The sequence below is a fragment of the Mesoplodon mirus genome, assembly GCF_964341445.2.
Source record: "Mesoplodon mirus genome assembly, chromosome: 19".
NCBI lineage: Eukaryota > Metazoa > Chordata > Mammalia > Artiodactyla > Ziphiidae > Mesoplodon > Mesoplodon mirus.
The window spans coordinates 27,499,647-27,522,172 of record NC_138995.1 but is presented as its reverse complement, the minus strand read 5'-3'; the positions used below and the strand labels follow the sequence as shown (position 1 = coordinate 27,522,172).

The 22,526-nt window shown below is 49.7% G+C and overlaps 1 protein-coding gene across 1 annotated transcript in view; it reads right to left on the bottom strand.

The window, feature by feature from the left end:
- Nucleotides 1-2,142: 2,142 nt before the first annotated feature.
- Nucleotides 2,143-22,526, bottom strand: part of CNGB1 (cyclic nucleotide gated channel subunit beta 1) — a 57,374-nt gene continuing 36,990 nt past the window's right edge. Inside the window, exons 19-30 of the mRNA XM_082607388.1 lie at nt 21,908-22,065; nt 20,281-20,436; nt 18,944-19,152; nt 17,859-17,909; nt 17,515-17,601; nt 15,510-15,574; nt 14,523-14,645; nt 8,659-8,800; nt 7,714-7,873; nt 5,826-5,923; nt 5,646-5,729; nt 2,143-2,614 (exon numbers count right to left, since the gene is read on the bottom strand). Coding sequence (XP_082463514.1) covers nt 2,315-2,614; nt 5,646-5,729; nt 5,826-5,923; nt 7,714-7,873; nt 8,659-8,800; nt 14,523-14,645; nt 15,510-15,574; nt 17,515-17,601; nt 17,859-17,909; nt 18,944-19,152; nt 20,281-20,436; nt 21,908-22,065 — 1,633 coding nt within the window. The 3' untranslated portion in view covers nt 2,143-2,314. The remainder of the gene's footprint in view (nt 2,615-5,645; nt 5,730-5,825; nt 5,924-7,713; nt 7,874-8,658; nt 8,801-14,522; nt 14,646-15,509; nt 15,575-17,514; nt 17,602-17,858; nt 17,910-18,943; nt 19,153-20,280; nt 20,437-21,907; nt 22,066-22,526) is intronic.

Below are 22,526 nucleotides of genomic sequence, written 5' to 3'. Positions count from 1 at the left end.
CAACAATACAAAATACAGATGCACAAGGTTATTCGTTGCAGTACTATTTATAATTGCAAAATATTGGAAATAGCCTAAATGTCCATTCATAGGAATGCTTTGCAGTTGTCAAAAGGAATGAGGAAGCTGTCTGTGGACTCAGTGAATGTGTTCTGGGATTTCTCGTCACATGAAAAAAAGTCAAGTGCAAAAGAGAATCTGCAGTGTGCTACCCTTTGTGTAAGACAGAAAGGGAAATAAGCAAATATTCACAGATCTGCCTATTTTTGCAAAAGGAAACACAAGAAGAAAAAAGCAGAAACTAAGGAGATTAGATTCCTGTGAGGGGTGGGTGGCAACAGGTGCAGGGAGTTGGGACTCTGAATGCACTGTTTTGTACCCTTCCTCCATGTTCATGTTCTACATATTCAAAACACAAAAAATCAACAAGGGTCAGTGTGGGGGAACCCTGAAATGGAATGCAAACTGAAACACGTGAGCCTAGCTGTATTTCAAATGAACGGAACAACCACAGTAAAGGGAGGAAGACAGAGAACCAGTCCAGATAACCTTGAACACAACACCTACATCATGGGTCCTCAGGCTAAAGACAGAAAGAACTGCTCTCTGCTTAGAAGGTTTTCGTCTTTCCAGTAGTATGAAATAGGAATTCTGGTGCTACTTTCTCTACATTGTGGGACTGAACAAATGAATCAATGTAATGAGGATAAAGGGAGTCAAATTTCCCAGTGTTGGAGAAGGAATTTACAAATATGGAAAAGGAGATTAGAATAAACTCTGTGATGATGGATCGAAATTGTTAGATAGGTGGAAATAGAGACAGAGATATACAGAGATATAGATAGACACAGACAAAAAAAATAGATGTTGATATATATGTATATGTATGTGCATATATGTATGTGTGTGTATATATATATATATATTTGCATTTATACATACAGGTGTATATGTGGATGTATTTCCCAGCTCTGTCCACTGTGGAGGCCTAGTAACACCCCAGTAGCAATGAGAGCACTTAGTACTTATATCTTGGTTTCTAAAAACCATTCCCCTCTAAAAGGAATCAAGCCTCCTTGGGGAAATGGCCATTTCCAGGGATGCAGCAGGGAAAGTATAAGATGAGTCTACGGCATCTTATTGTGCCTATAAGCAAAAGAGTGCTAAAATATAACAGGGATGTAACAGAAGTTCACTATATCCAGCCTAAAGAGGTGTCCAGTGGCCAATGTGGAACAATTTCAGCATGAAAATGATGATTGTAACAGGATATTCCTGGAATACAGCAAATCCATACCATCATAAATAGATAAATGAAACATCAAATAAATGGGACAGAAAAGAAAGTTCTCCCTTACAGTACATTGCTAGCTAATAAATGTAAAAAGCATGACAGGGTCAGAAGATCACCATTTTGCAACCGTCATGGCAGTCATTGCAAGGAACCTTCAGTGGAGGCTGAAAGTAAAGTGAGATAAGGAACAGGAAATCTACATCATCTCAAGGTGACTCGCCATTCATTACTTATTAATTTCAAAGGGAAAAATAGGAACTTGAGAGTGTGGAAACTTTAACCAAGTGATCAGAGTCAAAACTCATCAGAATAGGGAGAAAGCAGCCTCTCAGTACACTGTACTGAGAAGGACACAACATCACTTCTGAGTAATTCCTGCCCAAAATGCAGAACCTGAAGGTAATGATGAGAAAACACATAAACTTAAATGGAGGAACATTCTATAGAATAACTGGCCTGTCCTCTTCAGAGAAATCAAAATCATTGAAGATAGGAAAAGGTGAGGAACTTTGATCCCAGATCAAAAGACTAAAATAGCAACATCATGCAGTGGGGGATCCAGGAATGGAAAAGAAGAAAAGAAAAGCTATAAAAGACACTATTGGGACGATTAACAAAATTTGACTATGGATTAGGGATGAGATAAGTATCGCTTCAATATTGAATTTCGTGATTTTGAGAAAGGTACTACAGTTATGTAAGAGAAAGTCTGAGTCCTTAAGAAATACACACTAAAGTATATATGGATTTCTTTTATTAAAAATAAAATGTACCTGGCCTTCTTCCGGAGCAACTTCTGAGACTCAGGATAATGCACCAAAATTTCATTCAGGTCCTTCTTATCCAGAATGAAGAGGTTGGCAAACCCGTGGGCTATCACGTTAGCCGTGCGCCGGTTCCCGCCCCCAACAGCCAGCAAGCTGGGGCAGAGAAGGGAGGGAGGTGAGACCCTTAGGAGGCTGCAGTTTTGATCACACTAGCGTCTTCATTTTCACCCCTGCCTGGAGCATCACGATGGCCTCACACGGGTGAGAGCCGGGCCCACCTTGCATATGTCAGCAGGTGCCAGTGCTGCATGCATAGCGGTTTCCTCAGACCCACCGAAGGGCCCTTGAGGACGTGGTCCCACCCACTGGCCATCCCTCCCTTCCCCAGCCTTTGCCGAGGTCCCCTTCTGACCTTATTTTCACCCCGTTCTGACCTTATTTCTCCAAACACAGATCCAGTTTTCAGCGTCACCAGTACGGACTTCCCATCCGGGCCACCCAAAACCTGCACCTGCCCTGCTTGGATGATGTACATCTCCCGGCCTATCTCCCCCTGAAACAGAGAAGGGGGCGAGTCCCTCTGTCATCACCAAAAGCAGCCACAGAAGCAGCAGGGCTGGGCCCAGGCGCCGGTGGCACAGTGCAGAGGAACCTGGGCTGGGATAGAGCCCTCCTACCGACTTGGTATGTGGTGTAGAGATAGTCACTTCCCCTCCGGGGTCTCAGTCTCCCCACGTGTAGATCGCAGGATTACGGTGGGGAGTTAGTGGTGTGATGGAAAATGCTAGATAACGAGGCCCAGGTGTAGTGGTACATACCCATGGAGGGCCCAGAGGCATGGAAAAGCTCACAGAGGTTCATACAGTCAGCTGATACCTGCGCCTCCCCCATATCCTATCAGGAGCTTGGGTGGCATTTGCTTACTGAATAGGAATGATAACAGCGTTAATAGGAATGTCCAGCATTACCGAACGCTTTTCTGGGCCAGGCGCTGCTCTAAGTGCTTTATGTGACTGAGCCTGCTTAGTCCTCAACAGCCCCTTGCCCCTTGCGGTAGGAACTCTGCCCAAGGTCACACAGTTAAGCAAAGCCGAGCCGGGATTTGAAAACAGGCAGTCTGGTTCCATGAACCCAGAGTTCATGGTTGTTATGAACTCCCATTCATATGTTGAAATCCTAACCCCCGGCTCCTCAGAATGTAACCTTATTTGGAAATAGGGTCATTACAGATGTAATTAGTTAAAAGAAGATGAGATCATACGGCAGTTGGGTGAGCCCCTAATCTAATAGGATTGGTGTCCTTATAAAGGGGCATTTGGGCACAGAGACAGGCGTAGAGGGAAGACAATGTGAAGAGGCACAGGGAGAAGGCAGTCATCTACAAGCCAGGAGAGAAGCCTGGAGCAGGTCCTTTGCTCACTGTCCTCAGAAGGAACCTACCCCACTGACACCTGGATCTCGGACTTCTAGCCTCCAGAATTGCGAGACAATACAGTTCTGTCATTTAAGCCATTCCATTTGTGGTACTCTGTTATGGCAGCCCTAGCAGACTGATACAATGGTCTTAATCACAAATTAAACCAAATGAACGAATGAATGAATAGCTTTGCTTCGGACTAGAATCAGAAATACCCAGTCTGCCAGCACCTTCCAATCCTCATGCCTTTACAGACTGGTGCCCTGGCCTGATACCTATCGGCCACACCTGGTGTGTGTAAAGGGAGAGAGACCAAAGACTGGTAAGTGGCTTACGCTTTTGATTTGGCTTACGCTTTTGATTCATTTGACAAATATTCCCTGGGCATCTCACACATGCATGGCCTTCTTAACAAAAAGGAAGAAAGTCTCGTTCCCGTTTCAGTGTCCAATTTGACATGGGGCTGAAGTGTGAGGGGCACATGCATGGCCTTCTTAACAAAAAGGAAGAAAGTCTCGTTCCCGTTTCAGTGTCCAATTTGACATGGGGCTGAAGTGTGAGGGGCTGCAGAGCTCACCCTCATCTCACTGACCCGCCCAGGGGTGGTCCTGGGGTGGCCTCGGGTTGTCTCAGCGAGATTGTCACAGCGCCAAATCTGTCAGCAGAGGGCGCCATTTACACATGTTCACCAAGCGTTCACTACAGCTTCCACGGCAAACTTCCCAACAATCTGATTCATTTTTCCTCATCAGAGGTAAAGTCTACATCACCCACAAGGATATTAGCAACAGCAATGGCACCGACTCTGTGCCAGCCATGGTGCCAAACTCCCTATGCATATCTACTTCAATTCTCACAATCACCCCATGAGGGAGATACTATCAATATCCCTACTTACCCATGAAAAGAGTCAGGCTCAGAGAGGGCAAGCCACTTCCCCAAGGCTGCACAGCTAGGAAGTGGCTCCAATGTCAGACAAATCATTCTATTGTTCCCAAACTTCTCTTGGCCGCTAAGGCTGCAGCTTTAAATTCTCAGCCATACCCTTGTCCCTATTCCCCCAGCTCTTTGCTTCCAGAAACTTCACTGTTATGCAGCATAAAACTTGGAGATGGGGCCCTTCTGGGGCTGGGGGTTCCTGAGTCTCACAGGGGGTTCTTGGGCAATGTTTTCACCCTTGTATACACACTAAGCTCCTCCACCCTGACCACTCACTCACCAAGTGACCTAGGTCTCACCTTGAATCCCAAAAAATGGGAGCAGAAGGGGCCTTAGACACTGTCTAGCCCTGGCATTCAAACTCAAATGAGTCCCAGGATGAGGTGGATGATGTAAAGGAGAGAAGGGAGCCTGTGGGGCAGTGGAGAGTGGTGGGACCTGTGACATCAGGAGAGGACGACATCCCCTTCAGGGCCAGCCCCTTCTCCACTCCACATGATTCTGGCTATTTGGGAAAGTGGGGCTCAATGCTAGCCGATTTTCTGTTTTCAGCTGGAAATCTGGATTTTTATGTGAAACCTTCCAGTTTTTTTTGGCAATGCTACGCAGTTTGCAGGATCCTAGTTCCCTAACCAAGGACTGAACCCAGGTCACGGCAGTGAAAGCACCAAGTCCTAACCACTGGACCTCCAGGGAATTCCCGAAACCTTCCAACTTTTAAAGGTTGGAGACTAATTCAAACTTTTATTTTTAGATTAGGCCAAAAAAAAAGAAGGAAAAAAACCCCCATGAAACATCTGTGGGCTGGCTCCTATGCAAGGACCATTAGTTTGCAACCTCTGACCTATCCTACCCCTCCTCCAGTCCCATTTTCCTGACAGGAAGACCAAGACCCTGGAAGCAGGTCCATCTACACAGTCAAGACCCTGTCCCTCCTTATGCTCCTCACTTTCCTCTTGTATAATAAAGTGGGGCTCCTCGTCCTGGCCCCCATGGTCCCAGGAAGAGGGAGCAAGGCCTGAGGCGCATCTGAGTTCAGTGCCTAGAGCTGGACAGAGCCTCCTCGTGCCAAACAAGCCAGGAACCCTGGGGTCAGCTCACCACCCTCCTCCCCTCCTGGCAATTCCACTCCCCCCGCTGTGCCTTCATAGGCCCCCACTCCAGCCCAGCTGCAACAGGCGGTGGCTGTGAATCCCCAACTGCCTTGAGGCTGCCCTGGGCCATTCACCTTCTTGCACACGTAGTCGTTGGGCAGGTAGACAACAGAGCGAAGCTTCTTCAGCATGTCGAAGATCATCTGCCGGTCACAGCCCTGGTCCCGAGAGGAGGGGAAAGGAGCCGTTTAGAGGAAGGTATGGGCTCTGGACCTTCCAGAGTCCTGAGGGTGGGGACACTGGGTGGGCCATACCTGGAAGAGCGCCACTTTGCTGACGATGTCATAGTTCACATCGATGGCGAGGTCCAGCTGCATCTTATCTGGAAGCTGCACCATCAGCTCTGACTCGTCTGCAAATGAGACCCTGCAAGGTTCAGAGGCACAGCCGGACCCCTCCTTCACACACACAGGGCCCGTCCATACCACACTGGCAGGGACCCCAGGCACACCATTCCTCTACCACCTGGAACCACTCTAGATTGGGAGGTTACCCTCTCTGCCTCTAGGTCTTTGCCAATGCCGTTCCCTCTACTGGGAACAACCCCCTTCACCTTCCTGGCTAACCCTACTCATTCTGCAGAACCCAGCACTCATGTCACCTCCTCCAGGAAGCCTTCCCTTGACATCCTCCCACCTAGCTATTATGTTATCAGTCCCTGTGCCATAGCACATATCACACCCTTTACTGCAATTGTTTGCCAATGATCTGTCTTCTCCACTCACATTATAAGAACAACATTAGCAAGAAATAAAGTATATGGAGCACTTACTATGTGCCAGGCAGTTTTACAGAGTGCTTTACCAAGATGATTTCATTAAATCCTCCCAGCATCTCAAGAAGTGCCCACTATAACCCACTTTACAGACAAGGACAGGGAGACTCCGGAGGGCAGTGACTTGCCCATGTCCATGCAGCCCAGGGGAATGGAATCAGGACCCCACCCAGGTCCTGTGACTTCAGAACCTATCCTGGGAGAGCAGTATGTCTGCCCACCATGGGGTCTATGGTGCGCAGCTGAGAGCCTGGAACAGAGTGAAGGTCGGTAACTGGAGACAGAAATGTACCACGGGGCCCCAGCCCCATGCTCTGTCCACTGCACCACAATTAGCTTAGGGCTCAAGTGCTGGGTCTGTGCAACCCTGGGCAGGTCAGAGCCCTCTCTGGTCCTTAACATGTGCCCCTGTGAAAAGTCACAAGGCTGTCACTAGAACAGAATGAGGCAGTGGAAATGAACATGGCTTGGAAACTGTAGTCATGTGCTTTGTCCACAGACTTGCCAACACCCCCCAACTCAGGAGACCGTGGGCCTCAAGTGTGGCTTCTTTGAGACCAGAGTGAACCCCACAGAAGCCTTGGGGGGCCCTTTCATTTTTCTGAGGGCCTTGGGAGACTCTAGGCACAGTGCCAGTGGTCCATAAGCTTTTCAGAGCCCTCCAAAACGATGTCTAGGCTCTGAAAACAAAATTACTAGCTCCCCAAAATAAAAAGGAAACAGGAAAAAAATAAAGTCAATTAACATGTAATTAACCTATTCAAATTTCACTAAGGATTCCATTTAGAATCTGTGAAAACTTCACTGTATTTGGAAACAGTTTACAGTTAAGATTCTCCCACTTTGCAAGAATAACGGAGCACACCTCATCATTGACAAGAAAGCAGAAACAGCAGTGAATGAAAATGCATTGTTTTAGCCAATTTCAGAAGCAAAGTATAACATCAAAAAATTTAAAAAAATATATTATAGTAAACTCTAATGGAAAATAATCTGAAAAAGAATTTTTTAAAATTTACAAAATATGTATTATATATATGGATGTATATGAAGAGGAAGAGAGGAGAGAGAAACAGAGACAGAGTCTTCCTTCCCTCCTGGTTCCAACTGTACTTCCATCTTCGAATGGAGATGCATTTCAAGGTGGGGGGCGGCATTCGGAAGACAAGCCCTTCAAGTCTTCAGGGGTCTCCTGATGGCTTAACTTGGGCACCGCCCAAGGCCTCCCCAGGCCGCTCTCACTTAAATGTTGGGGCCTCAGGGACACGGGATGAGGCCAGGGCCCAGGAAGGCAGGGGTCGGGCTGGGGGAGCTGGTGACAGCTGGGTTGGGGCGGAGAGGGGAGTGGGGAGGGGGCGTGGTCTTACCCAGCATGCCTTGGGAGTGCCAGGTGTACTCATACCAGGTCTTGACCCGGTTCTGCACGGACCTGGGGATCTTGTATAAGTTCATGTACTTCACTGTGCTGTCCATACAGCTGCGGTAGTAGGTCTCTCCCGCAGTAGCGGCCCCCACCACGTCTCTCATCTGGGGGTAAGGAGGGTGGTCAGGGGAGCCACTGGGTCAGAGCGGGGCCGGGCTCTGGGGACGTGTGTTGTGGGCACATTTACTTAACACAGGCCAGGGGTATGTGCCTGCGGGGCTGGGGGGTGATCAGGAGAAAGGGAATCCCATGTCCACACACAGGTTTTCCAACGATGCTGCACGTGGAGGAGCGAGGCTGCTGGCCCCCTCCCGTGGCCTCAGGTCTCTGGGGCCACACAAGGAGGGAAGGCCCTCCTGGGCTGGGCTGATTCTGGTACAACGTGGCCCCTTGGTGCCAGAGGTCACTTTGACACCACACGCCACCCTCCCGCCCCGCCCCGCCCCGAGGAAATATGAACCAGGAGTGCTGCTCCTTAGAGCAGAGCCCCTCAAAGGTAACTCTGAGGACCCCTGGTGGTTGCCTCAGGCACTGACTACAGTATGAGCCTCACCCCCAGTACATTAGAATCCACCGGGGGCTTCTCTCCAAGGGAACAGCCCAAATCCTCAGCCCCTGCAGAAAGCCATTCAGCCCAACTCTCCAGCTGTCCCAAAGGACTGACATTTCAAATGGGAAGCAACCTCAGAGAGGAAATGGGACCTACACCTCCATCACCACCCCTTCACTCAGCGGGTCCCAGAGCTCCAGGCTCCTAACTCTCGGCCCACTGCTGTTTCCTGGGCCTAGTCTGAAAGGAACGGGCACAGATGGTGATGCTTCTGGCAGCAGCAAGAGGGCAAAGGGCCGTTCAGGCAGGTGGTTTGGAACAGACTAGTGACCCAGCTACCTGTCCGATCATCACGGAGAAAGCGAAGACACCTGTGAAATAGTTCAGACCCTGGAAGACAATTTCAAAGAGCGTCTTGGGGTCGGGCAGGCCGCCGATGGTGATGAGGGTCTTCACAGCCCAGTAGTAACAGCGAATGTAACTAGGGAGAGAAGAGGAAGGGGACCTCAGTCATCACAGGCCCCGCCCTGTCGATCCTGGGCAGCCTGGCTTGGATACGTGTACACTGTACAAAAGAGAAAAAGCTTTACAGCTCATAAGTGCAAACAAACAAACAAAACCGAAAAAAAAAAAAAGGAAAAAGAAAAAACCCTCTCCCAGCTTCAGAGCCCTGTGCCGCTTGTAGAGCATATGCTCAGGTACTGTGTGGTTTTGGTGTGGCTCTGCCCCAACCCTGCAGAGACATGTTGTCATCCCCATTTACGGATGTGGAAACTGAGGCTTCCGGAGATTGCTTAGAAGACTTGGCAGGAGGATAAACCAGGGTTTTCTGGCTCCTGATGCCTGGGATCCCTCAGTTTCCCTCAATATGTTTTCAATGTCCACAGTCTTTCCTTTGCTATCCCATCATGAGGTTTAAGAACAAGCTCAAAAGTGGAAGATATCTGGAGGATCACCTTTTCTGACCCTCCCCCTTGCCTGTCCAGTAACCAGATAGTGAAATTGAGGGCTGCAGAGGGAAAGGGAACACCCATGGTCACCAGCTGGCAAGTTCCAGAGCTCAGACTGGAAACCAGATGTCATCTGCTTCTCTGAGCTAGCGCCCACCATCAGTAAGCCTTTGACACAAGCTCATGAATCATCGGAAAGGGAGGTATGGGTGGTGGGGCCCTACTGTGTGGTAAAAGGCATAGGAAATGCCTGCGCTTGTGTAATTATCACAAAGCAGTGAGAGTCCCTCCCTTTTTTTTTTTTGTTTTAAAGTTTTGCATGTTTATTTATAATTACAAGTGTACATTACTCCAACAGAGCAGCCCCATTGCTATGTTCTAATTTTTAGCCATTAAGTCCTACAAAAATAAACTTAAGCTTTTACAATATCTTAAACAACACAGAACTAAAATCTTTATAGCTATTTAAAGGGATTTAGTTACCAAGGTGCTTATGTTCATACCTTCAGACCGTGCCCTCCTGTCAGCAAGGTTGAGGTCAGCAGGGCCTAAAGCCAGGGCAGTCTCAGCAGGCTTTCCTGTGCTTCCTGTCCTCCCACCAGGGCACAGGAATTGCCCAGAGCCTGCCCTGGCTCCAGTGTCCTGATACACCCATGTTTCCAGGGTCCCTGCTCTACTGGGAAATGGAGAACATCATCCAGCTGGCCAATCATCTGGTCCAAGAATGACCCCACGTTTGTCCTCCCCTGGGCTCTGTTCACCAGCTATTTATACAGCACCATGCTTTGAGCATGGGCTCTGGAGCTGGACCGCCTGGGCTCAAACCCAGCTCTGCTACTTTCTAGCTGCATAACCTGGACAAGTTACTCATCTAGCCAAGCCTCACTGTCCTTCCCCTGAAAGGGACATGGCAATAGAGCATCCTTCACAGGGCGATCATGAGGTGCAAAAGAGCGCCTGGCACACAGTGGGCTCTCAGTAAACGTCAGCTATCAGAGCCTTCACTGTCACTGGTGCCAGCAGTGGGGAACAACAGACTCACCTATGTCCTCAAGAAGTTCACTGTCTAGTGGGGACAGGCAAGTCAACGTGCAATCAGCACTGGGGGGTGGGGAAGCAGAGGTTGCTGGGGAGTTGGGGCAGTGGGGGGGCTCTACCTCTGAATAGCTGCGAGGCCTGGGGCAGGGCTCTGGGCCTCCTGTCCCCTCATTACCACCTGGTGCAAGAAAAATCTCAGAATCATGAGACAGGCCTGCCCTGTCAATCCCCATCATACCAGTCCTGGCCACCAGAGGGCGTGCTGAGCAGCCTTTAGGAGGACTGAGCTGGGCGCTGCCTGGGTGCTTCCTGGGCACTGCCTGGGCTCTGGGTGCCACTGGGCCACCAGTAGAAGATGAGTGATATCCACACAGCTCCTGCTTTCCCCTAAACCCTTACTGGCTGCAGAAGTCAGCCACTGGCATGGATGGCACATCTTAAGGGCCTCCCAAGTCTTCCATGCCACTGGGTCTGTAGGGACCCCTGCATGCTGCCCCAGACTAGGCCAAAGCAGAGCAGGATGAAGAAACCAAATATTAATATATAGGAACTTAGGTCCTTAAGCTCCCTGGCCTATAGCAGGTACTCAAGAAATGGTCACTATTTTGAAAGTTATTATTATGGATGATGTTGGATTTCTACAGGAATTCTCCTTCACTACTTGTACTTTTGCATATCCTGGGGTTCCCTACAGGATTCCATTTCGAAAAGGGTAATGCTGCCAGAAAAGTGTGCCTCTCCACTACGGAGCAGTGAGAACTCCCCAGGGCCATGCAGAGGGAAGTCCCGGATGGTTGGCCCTGTCCTCCCCTGCCCTGCCTGCCATTCCTCCCAGGCCTACCTGTGATAGATGCCAGGCCCAGCTCCAGGACGTGGGTTTTTAGCCTGTTGGGACACAAACCCCTTCGAAAAGCTAACAAAAGTTATTAGGAAGCTTCTCCTTAGAAAAGCCAGCATGTTCCCAAAATTTAGTTCCAATTTCAGGGGGTGGTTGTGACCCCCTTAAATCTCTGGACCCCTGGTTAGGAACCCTTTCCTGGTGTGCCGGCTTCCCCCTAAGAATGGCCATAGCTAGGAAGTGAGGTCACTGACTCCTGTCCAGGCACAGGCTGGACATGTTATATACTTGTTTATTTATTCCTCACGAGAAATCTGAGTGTAATCCTACCCCCATTTTATAGATGAGAAAATTGAGTCTCAGAAAGGGTAAGGGCCTTACCCAAGGCCACAGAGCAAGATTTAATGAATAGCTTCTGTTCTTCCCTTTGCATAGAATGTCTTCGAGTCCTCCCTATGCCCCCTTGTGAGGGGATGAATGAATGAATAAATGAGTGAATGAATGGTCTAGTCATGGGCTCAGGAGCAGGGCTATGGGTGGGTTCAGCCACGGGGAAGAGGGAGCGGGGCCAGTGGTGATGTAGGCATGCTGGGCCCCGACCCCATCCCCGACACACTCCACCCCACAGCAGATGGCAGGTTTCCCCCCACCTGCCTGGTTGCCCTGGACCCTGTGACTCCCTAGGTGAGCTCCCCTCAGGCCACAGGCCCATCGCAGAGGGCGACAGCTGTGGCCACTGGGGCCAAGGTTGGGGCATCTGTACTGAGAAGGGACTTTCTGGACCAACAATCACTCTAGAGAGAAGCCACCTTGGACACAAGTGGCCTGTTCTAGCGCCAACTGGAAACAAGCACGTGGAGGAGGTGAAAGTGTTGACAGCTGGACTGAGCATTTTGTGTCACTAGTGGGCACAGCCCACGGCGAGGCAGGGCCTGCCTGAGGGGACTCACTGACCCCCTGGGCCTGAACTCTTCCTCCGCCTCTTTGTCACCACAGCTGACCGAGTGCCGGCTGTGACCTGGCACGGGATCGGTGACTCAGAGGCACCCAGTACTCACAGTTACCTCTTCAAGGTGTGGGGCTCCTATTATCAGACCCATTGGGCAGATCAGGAAACTGAGGCTCAGAGAAACGAAGTGACCTGCCCACTGCTAGCAGGCGGCAGCACCAGGAGTGACCTCCGGATTCCTGTTTCTAAATCTCCAGGCTCATCCCTGACCTTGACCCTAAGTGCTTGTGTCTCCTTCCCACACTGCCCTCCATCCTCGTTATCACACAAACCCTCTCTTGACCTTTTCTTTTTTTTTTTTTTTTTTTGCCCTCACGGACAGGGCCCTAACCCCTAACCAGTTCATCTGTCTGCTTCCTGCCTGTCCTCCCCATCCATCCTCCCATCAGCCATCATTGGGAAAATCATCTTTCTGGGATTCCCCGGGGTCCTGTCATTCTCCTGCTTAAAAGGCTTTGAAAGGCAAGTGGTGAGAGTGTAAATGGGCAGCTTTCGATAACCAACCAAGCCTCAGAAATGAGGTGGCATACGGGAACTCTCTGTACTCTCCCATCCACTTTTCTGTAAACCTAAAACTGCTCTAAAAAAATAGTCTATTAATAAAAATAATAATTTTTTTAAACACTTCATAAAATGTTCATACCCTTGGCCCTGCCATCCCTCTGTGGGAATTTATTATGAGGAAACTGTCAGACCAGAAGATAAAGATTCCTAAACACAGACACTCCCTGCAGCATCACGTGTCATTATGAAGAAACTGGAGACAACTTATGGAGCCAATGACAAGGAAATGGTAAATAAATGGTGGTCTCTCGGCGTGGGGGGGCATTAGTATCATGGTTTTTAAAAATTTACTGATGGAAAAATATGTACAATATTATCTTATTCCATTTCCTTGTTGGTGACAGTTCTTCTCACATTTTCACATTTCTAATATAAGGATTATCTTATAATCCATATATCCGTTTAGTGTAATATTTCCTTTTTTCCCAAAAAGCTATATTGACTCAATAATGTATCATAATTAACTGCACCTTAGACTCAAAGAAATAGAGTATGTTCCTGATCTTTCTTTTATAATCAGAATATATATATGTATATGAACAGTAAAAAAGAGACTTTTGCTGGTTTTGCCTAGGGCAGCTCTATCCAATAAAAATATGATGTGATCCACATATGTAATTTAAAATTTTGAGCAACCACATTTTTGAAAAGTAAAAAGAGGTGAAATTTATTTCAATAATGTATTTCAGTTAACCCAAAATATCAAAATTAAATATCATATCCACATGTAACCAATGTTTTAAAAATTAGTAATAAGACACTAATCCAAAACCTGTGTGTTCTCTACAGCTGCAGCGTATCTCAGTGGCCCTTGCACTTCAAGTACTGTACTCGGCAGCCCGGGGCAGCCAGTGGCTTCTGTATTGGCTCAGGTGGGAGGCTGCTTGGCAACCCGGCCCCGCCTCCCTCTCTGGATCCTTCCACACACCCTGCCCCCTCCAGCGACAGAGGACCGCTGGCTCCTTGACTCCACTATTTCGCAACTCCACACCTTTCTTCCTGCTGTTCCCTCCCCCCGGGATTCTCTGCCCCTTCCCTCCACCTACCCAGGCCAAGCTCAAACTTAACTTTTCATCCCATGCCTCCCTCCCCCAACCCAGGGCACTGGGCAGATGGTACCACAGGTAAGACTCTGTAGCCGTGCTGTCTGGATTCAAATCCCAGCTCTCTGTGTGATCTGGGGAAGTCACTTCACGTCTGTTACCTCATCTGTAAAATGGGGATGCTGATGGTTCCTGTCTTGTGTGATTGTTGGGAGAATTAAGTGAGATACTATGTGAAGTGCTTAGAACAGGGCTGGTCTGTATAAGCCTTCTCCAATGCCTGATATTATTTGTATTACTATCATTGTCACCGTCATCAACATTTGAGCATGGACCTCTATGTGTGGCAGCTCTCTGGACCAGCAAGTAGATTCCTCCTTGTTTGCCAGCTCCTCCACGGCTAGCAATGCCCAGGGAGCATGTTGAGCAGTATTTCCTGGCCTTCTTCCTGCACAGCCGTGCCCACAGGGTGGAGGAGTGGACACTCACGTGCTGTGAATTGGCCAACTCAGTAGACTTTGGGATGCTGAAAGGATCTTTCTAGCAGGTCTTGTTCATGTCTGCCCCCTTTTGCCTGGCACATGGCAGGCGCTCAGAAAATGTTAGATTAGTGAGGACGTGGAGACTTGGCCCTTGAACCTTATCATGACAATGATTCTTTGGGAGCAAGGTGGCCTCGGCAACAAGGCGGCAGTGGGACTCCTTTCTGGGAGTCTCGGTACCGTGAATTATTAAGACCCAGGAGGAAGACTGCGGCTCACCTGTTTCCCATGCCATCGTAAACCCAGTGAGTGGAGCCAAGGCCCTCATAGGCTGAAGCCCAGTAATACAGACATGAGTTCACATGTAAAGTGTAGAGCAGGTAGGCTGTGGTCCTGATAACCCTGCAAAAGAAGGAAAGGCATGAACACAGTAGCAGAAAGGGTGGCAATGACATATCACCCCGGGGGTCAGAACTGCAGGGAACAAGCTAGTCTTCACCCTTCCCAAAGCCCACCTCAGAGCCCTCCCTGTCGGAGCTGCACGGCCCTGCCCAGCTGTCTGGTGCGACGGACATTTGACCGATGGGAACCAGTGGCTGGACTGGGCCAACTGGCTGCTCTGTTGAGACTGTGCTGGTTAGGAATGGTGATACTTGAACAGAAAGTTGTCAAGACTGGGGGCTGGAATAGGCACAGAGCTACATGTGCGGACAATTCCAGGAAGAGCTGAGTGGGGGATGCATCGGGGTGGGGGGCAAAGAAGGGACACATGCATACAGAGGAGATGGACACCCTCCATGAGAGGTGGGGAGAGGAGCCCCGTCCCCAAGCGTGGCCTGGCTGGGCCTGGGTCCCAAGCTTGGACATCTGCAAGATGGCCCACTGTATCCATACAGCCACTACCCCCGTGTTTGAGCAGTTAGGGGGGTCAGTTTCCTGAGCTGAGACTAAACTGAGGCCCAGCTCCCTGGAAATGCAGGGGAGCCGTGCATGTCAACCTACGTGAGCCCTCCTCACAATTGGGGGAAACGGGACATTCCTGGTTCTCTAAAAAACAAACATCCCTTCACAGAAGGTCCAGGAAGAGGCCCGGCTTCCGGTGAGAGTACAGTGGCGAGGGGGCCTGGGGGCCAGGGGAGCCGAAAGGGGAAGTGATGGGGGTAGAGAATGCCTTGCTCCGTTCTTGCTGCAAATGTCCTGGGGCATGTGTGTACGTGCATGTGTGCGCACGTGTGTGTGTGTGTGTGTGTGGGGGGGGTGTCTCACCTGTAAATGTAGGCTTTTTTGAGGATGGATTCCAGGCGGTTGTTAAACTCGAAGAAGGCCATGTACTGGGAGAAAGAGCAAGGCATCAGGGGCGGCCCGCTGCCCTCACCTCCCGGACCATTCCCCACAGCTGCCAAGACTGAGGGTTCTTTCTGCAGACCCCCGGTGGGAGGGGGTTGGAGAGTGAACATTCAAAATCAGAGGTCCTTAGCCCTTTGAGGAATGGGGGGCCAGAAACTCCATTTCTGAATCTGATGGAAACCCTGGGCCCTCTTCCTTGGAAATTACATATAATCCTGTTGTCACAGTTTGTGTATAACTTCAGGGGACTCCTAGACCTTCCAAATCGTATCATGAAACTTTTAAGGTACATGCATCCCAGGTTAAGGACCCTGTTTTCAAGGTTTACTTATAAAGACAACAATTATATAAAGAAACAGCTGCTCGCTGATCTCCTCGAAAGGCTTATTTATAATAATAAAAGTGTAAGATAACTGCCCATTACTGAGCCCCTTGTATGACTGCACTTTATACTTTACCTTAGCACTTATTTACATGTATTATCCTTCTCCTTTCACAGAGAGGAAACCGGCATGCAGGGGAGTTCAGGAACTTGCCCAAAACACACAGCTGGTAAGTGACAGAGCCAGGGTTCGAAGCCAGATCACACTCAGAACTGCAAGCTCTTTCCACAATGTTACACTTGCCTCTAGATCTCTGCACACATGTTGTTTGACCTTTGAAAATAACACTGATGAAGATTCCCTGTGGGCCATGCTAGCTATCATCCAGGTGTTCATTCTAATTTCCACCTGGAGTTTGCATTGGATGAAGAAGGACCACGGACTTGGATCCTCACCTTGGACCCAAAGAGTTGCATCCTCTGAGTCCTGCTAGATGTTAGGTGCTTGAGTTACGTTCACTACAACCACGTGGACCAAGATATGGAGCCAGCCTCTGTATTTGGGGTAAAACTTGGGCGGTGGATCCAACCCTCCTCACTCTGACGTATGGCTCTAAAGCAACCTCTGCCGCCCCTGGAAGGCTGGCATGTGTCAAATAAGACTGGTGCCACTTCCAGTTTCCCTCTTCCTCTGGGCAGCCAGGAAGCTCAGAAGCAGCTTTCATGCTCAATTCCAGATATGCTTTCTTTTCATCGAGGTACTTGCATTCTTCCAGCTTTTCTCTGCCCTATTTCTCCAAGTTATTAAGGTTATTGTGTTTGCCTCTTTTGTCAATTCCCTCATTACCATTTTGGGGAAGAAGCATCAGGTATTATGTAAGGAGAAAGATGAATTTACTTGGTCTGCCAGAAAAATCCATTTGGGGGATCCTGAGTGCTCTGACTAGCTGTCCACTCTGGTCACATTAAAGGACGTTGCCAGGTCTCCACTCTACACTGTGTCACGCTCACTGAGACACTGGCTCTGCCCCGGTGACAGGAGGAATGGTTGTAGCGACACTATAATGACAACAACTAATGATGAAACAGGTGTCGGGCTGCATGTTCAAATCCATCCTGGGCACTTCCTGGCTCCTGTGACCTTGGGCAAGTCACCCAAGCTTTCCAAGCCTCTGTTCCTCCATCTTTTAGGTGAAGACCATCGTAAAGCAGAAGTCTCTCTGTTGAATCTCTATAGTAACTGAAAGCAGAGACAGTGGAAACAGGCTGCCTGGGTTCAAATCCAGACGCTACTCCTTCCTACCTGTGTGACCTTGGGCAAGTTACGTAACCTCTCTGTGCCTCAGGCATCTCATTTGTGAAATTCTGGTACTAACAACACTCATCTCATGCTGTTGAGGAGTAGGCACTTGTAAAGCCTCCAGAACAATATCTAACACACAGCACAACTAAGAAGCGCTAACAATTGTAAGGAATTTCCCATCTCCCCTCGGGGCCACCCTTCCCAGATGCCTCCTGCTCCCCAGTGCTGCTCAGGCCAGACATTAAGATGCCACTGCAGGTGCAGAGCACGGAGGAGCTGAAGGCCTTGGATGGTCTTACCTTCAAACAGCGGGGCAAGCGCAGCAGGGGGTTCACACCGAATTTCAAGTAGAGAAAGTCCAAGGGCAAGAGGCAGAGCATATCCATCTGAAACCCCAGCAGGACACCACAGTACAGAAAGCAGCATGTAACTCCCAGGGGTGTGGGAGGGGGTGAGAGGAAGGGGTCTCCGCCTTCAATGGAAAGGTGAGGTCAGAATGCCCCTGGAGGGGCTAAACTTAGGGCAGGAGGCATCCTACCAACGAGCTCCAGCCCGTGCTGGTCCTGGCAGGAACCACGCCACATCGGCCCCAAAGCACCCAGGGACCCCAGAGGCACCACCTCCCAAGATCCCTGGCACACACCTTAAAGCGCTGAGATTTCAGATAATTGTTGCGCATCTCCTTTTTGTCTGTCTGGAATAAAATGGAATACTGACTGTGAAATGGCCTGAGAGCTTAATCCCTGACCCCACGGGAGCAGCGATGGAAATCCCCGCACAACCTCCACCTTCCTATTGAAGTAACAGCCCCATGGATGTGTAGCAGAATGGACCAGCAGAGCTTCAATGAAAGCCTCACAGTCTACAGATAGGGAGGGTCAAGCTCCTGGGGGTGGCATGGTGGGGGAGGGGGGAGGTTGTCCAAGGTCACTCAGCTCAATTCCGACCTCTTGGATGGAAAGCAGGGACATTGAGCTTATTCTCTCTTACCTGGACCATTTGCAACCTTATTCACTGAGGAGCTGGCCACTGCTCTGATCAGACCAGGGAAGACGTTGCTTAGGGAATTCTTTTTCCTCTAAATTGTTTTAGAGGCTCAAACTCAACTTGTCTGCACACAGTGGAGCAGGCTCTGCCAGCATTGGATTTTGAAAAGTGACATGCACAGGGAGATGGGAACTCTGCCAAGTCACAATCAGGACTTAGGTTTTCTCCCTAATAAGTGCACTAGAACACAGGGTCCCAAACTGGTCTGGGTAGTGTTTCAGGAAATGTTGATTGTCAGCAGATACCTGTGCTGAGCATTCTGCATACATCACCTCCATAGATCCTCACAGCAATGGTATGAGGTGGGAGTGATTACTATCCCCATTTTACAGATGAGGAAACTGAGGCTCCAAGAAGTGACACAGTTGTCCTGGTTGAGCCGAGATTTGAACCAGGTCTGCCTGTTCTGAAGGCCATTCTCTAGGCCACTTCTTCATCTCTCATTCCATCAGGTGGTCCAGGAACCATTTCACCCATGAGCAAGACTTGATGTGTGTAATTTGAATGTATCAAAGATGTGTGAAACAAGCAATGATGCTGTTGAATAAGCATGGGTGGACGTCCTGAGACTTCCTTGTTCATTTAGCTTCTGGTCCGTCCCAGCATCAGGGGTCAGCCCCATGAATGCTCTGGCTGCAGGGTCTGCTCCCAGCCACCCCCCGCAACCTGTCTGTGACTCACAATGATGTCCCCGCCTCTGACAAACTGCAGACGCAGCTGGAACAGGGTGATGTCCAGGAGGTAGATGAGGTCACACAGGTAATCCATCAGCAGCCAGAGATGGATGTTGTCCGGCATCTGGTAGGGGAAAGCCCAGCGCACGGGAATCAGCCAACAGTTCCAGTTCCAGGCCAGCACCACGAAGAACAGCCACAGGATGTACGTCAGGTCTGCAGGGGTGGGAGGGGGCAGGAATATGCTAGAACGTCGGCCAGAGAAGGGCTCCTCGCCATGGGATGAGGGTGGGGCTTTCTTCTTCCCACTTGTCTGTCTGCACTTTCCTACAAGCACTATATGCAGCCCTTCTGTAATTGGGGGGGGGGGCATGTAAAACTATCTTTGATATAAAAATAAATCACGGCTAGGCCCTAACAAATTGAGTACTCTGAGTAGGGGATATGGGATATGGGGTCATTACTAGTTAATAGACAGCTAACCAGAAAACACTTGTGCTCTCATTCTTGTTGAAATTTTTCCAAAAATGTATTTCCTGCCTTTGTAAATACACAATAGTAAATAATGCATAGAAGATGGACAGATACACAGATGGACAAGTGCATGGATGGATGGATACTGTAGGTCACCTGGGCATTTTATCACTTTTTTTTTTTTTAATTTTTTTGACCGCACTGGGCAGCTTGTGGGATCTTAGTTCCCCGACCGGCGATCAAACCCATGCCCCCTGTAGTAGAAGCGCAGAGTCGTAACCACTGGACCTCCAGTCCTAACCACCCCCACCTGGGCATTTTAAAGGACCAACGGACACCAGGGTTGAAGTCCTGCCCCACAAATGACTTGTTGTGTGTCCTTAGGAAAGTCCCTCTCTGGCACCTGTCCTGTCCTCCTCAGAGAAGTCATAAGGAGAAGTCAGATAAAGAAGGCAGGGAGATCCTTTGTAAACTGTAAAGTGTGGTGCACATATGAAACGTTGTTATTCCTGAAGAATACAAAATGGGCTAAAAGGCAAGTGAGAGGGACTTCACTTTAGATGTTGGAAGAACTTTCCCCCTTTTCTGCTCAGAGCAGCAGCTCTGGGAAGGAGCCAGGAAGAGCAGAGTAGAAAAAAGACTTGGCCAAGAGTCAGGAGTCCCAAGTCTGCCACTGACTAGTTGTGTCTTTAGGCCAGTTAACTTCTCTGTACCTTAGTTTGCTTGTCTGTTAAGATGGGTATGATCTTATGTTCCCAGTTCAGGGACTTTGTTTGTTTGGGGCCCGCCCTTGCAGTGCCCCCACCCCCTCCCATTCTCCTGCCCTCTCATGTGACATGTGGCAATGCCCACCGCCTTCCCAGGACTCACTGGTCAGCGGGTCGATGCTCTGAGGAAACTGGTACTTCTTCCAGGGGCGGCGTTTGAACTTGCAGCAGAGCATTTCACAATAGTGTTCCTCCTCCACCTGCCCCGCTTCAGCTGGCTTCACATCCAGGGCCGGTTCTGGGGCTTTCTTGGCTGGGGCTATGGGATGACACTGTGACCCTCTCACCCAGCCCTGAGGCTCGGGTAGAGGATGCAAAGAGAAGGCTCGCAGGACTCCCCTGGTGGTGCAGTGGTTAAGAATCCACCTGCCAGTGCAGGGGACACAGGTTCGAGCCCCAGTCCGGGAAGATCCCACACACTGCAGAGCAACTAAGCCTGTGCGCCACAACTACTGAGCCTGCACTATAGAGCCTGCGAACCACAACTACTGAAGCCCGTGCGCCACAACTACTGAAACCCATACACCTGGAGCCCGTGCTCTGCAACAAGAGAAGTCACCGTAATGAGAAGCCCATGCACTGCAACGGAGGGTAGCCCCTGCTCGCCACAACTAGAGAAAGCCCGCACGCAGCAACAAAGACCCAATGCAGCCAAAAATAAATAAATTAATTAATTAATTAAAACAAAAAAAAGGGAAGGCTCCCAACTGCAGACTCTGGAACTGAAGCTGAGGGGACCCTGGCACCACCCCATAACCTGCTACAAGCTCTGTATGCTCTCCTGCAGCAAACCACAGACATCCTCCTTAACAGCGACCTGGGCACCTGCCCGGAACTCTTACAGCTACCAGTCTGGGACTGCTTCTCAGGAACTCCCTAAAATGAGGTGTTTCTGGGCAAGTTGGATGTTTCCGTTGAGTGTGTGCTTGTGTGTCTGTGCCTGGACCCCTTGGTTTCTCTGGAGGGCTAGGGGCATTGGTACCCAGAACTTCCACCACCCAGGGCCAGAAGTCAGGAAAACATTGTTCTAGGTTTTTCAGAGCAGAAATCTCAGCTGTCTCATCTCTAAAACAAGACACCAAATGGGATCACAGTTTTCCTGTGCATCTATGGTGATGTTGTTGGTGACCTGGAAATTGGCTGTTACAGGTTTAATATGGCTATGTTTCCAGCTTTAGGAGTGTGAAGTCAGGCTTTGCTAGGTCCACTGTTGGCACCATGAGTTCTAAGGCACAACCCTCCTTTGAAAAGACCTAGAAAACCTCCCTGGCGAGAAAGCATGGTTCTTATTTCCTCCTGGCACTTTGAAAGCAGGAAACTTTCAGGTAACCCCATAAGAATATTGCAATGGAAGCCTCTGAAAAATAAGACTGTGTAGTTCCAGAGTGGGTTATGGACACCATCTAAGTGCAAGGCCATGAGCTACATCCCAGGGTGGACCACCTGCCCGCCAGTGGGAAAGGGGCAGAAGGTCAACAGGGAACTTGCCCCGTGGGAGGGAGAGCCAAGTACAACTGGGCCACCGGTCAGAACCTTGACATTCTTTCCTCCCCTGGACACGTAGCTAAACTTGTACATAAAGGACCTCAAATTCCAGAGAATGGAGATCTGGGCTTCTCTCAAGCTCCCCAACCGTTTCCTTGGGGCCACCCTCCCCAAGAATTGACAGGGGCCTTAAGGGGCCCCACCCCACCCCTGGTCAGGTGGCCCAGCCCCAGCTCTGGACTCACAGGGCGTGGGGCTCTCTTCATCAGAGCTGACATCAGGGTCGATGAGCTTCTCCTTCACCTTCTCCGTCCGCTCCCTGAAAAGCTTCACCAGCTCCTGGAGCCGGTCGTTGATGAGGGCACCGGTTGGGCTGGCTGTGGAGGCTGTGCGGTCCTGGTCACTGAGGGAACACCACCCAGAGCTGAATGGGCTGCGTGGGGAGGGACCCCTGCCCCCCCGGGCAGGAGCTGAATCTGTATCCCACCTGGCCTCAGGGGGTAAATCCTGCCCCAGTCTTCTTCTGACATCAAAACATCAAACCCACCTTAATATCTCCTGGGAGGAAACTCAGTCTGGGATTAACACCCGGGTGCCCAGCTTTCAGAAAATGTACCACGAATGCTCTGATTCAGATGGGCAATTCCAAAAAAACTGGATTCCACTTGTGATTCAGGGGGAAACTCTGGAACTCAGTTCAGGGCTGTTAGTCTCAGTTTAGGGTTCACATGAGATACAGGACAGAGAGGGGACAGGGGCTACTTTTTTAGGCTTAGGAAATAATTGATGGAAAAAACAGTGCAGGGAATTCCCTGGCGGTCTGGTGGTTAGGACTCTGCGCTCTCACTGCCGAGGTCCCAGGTT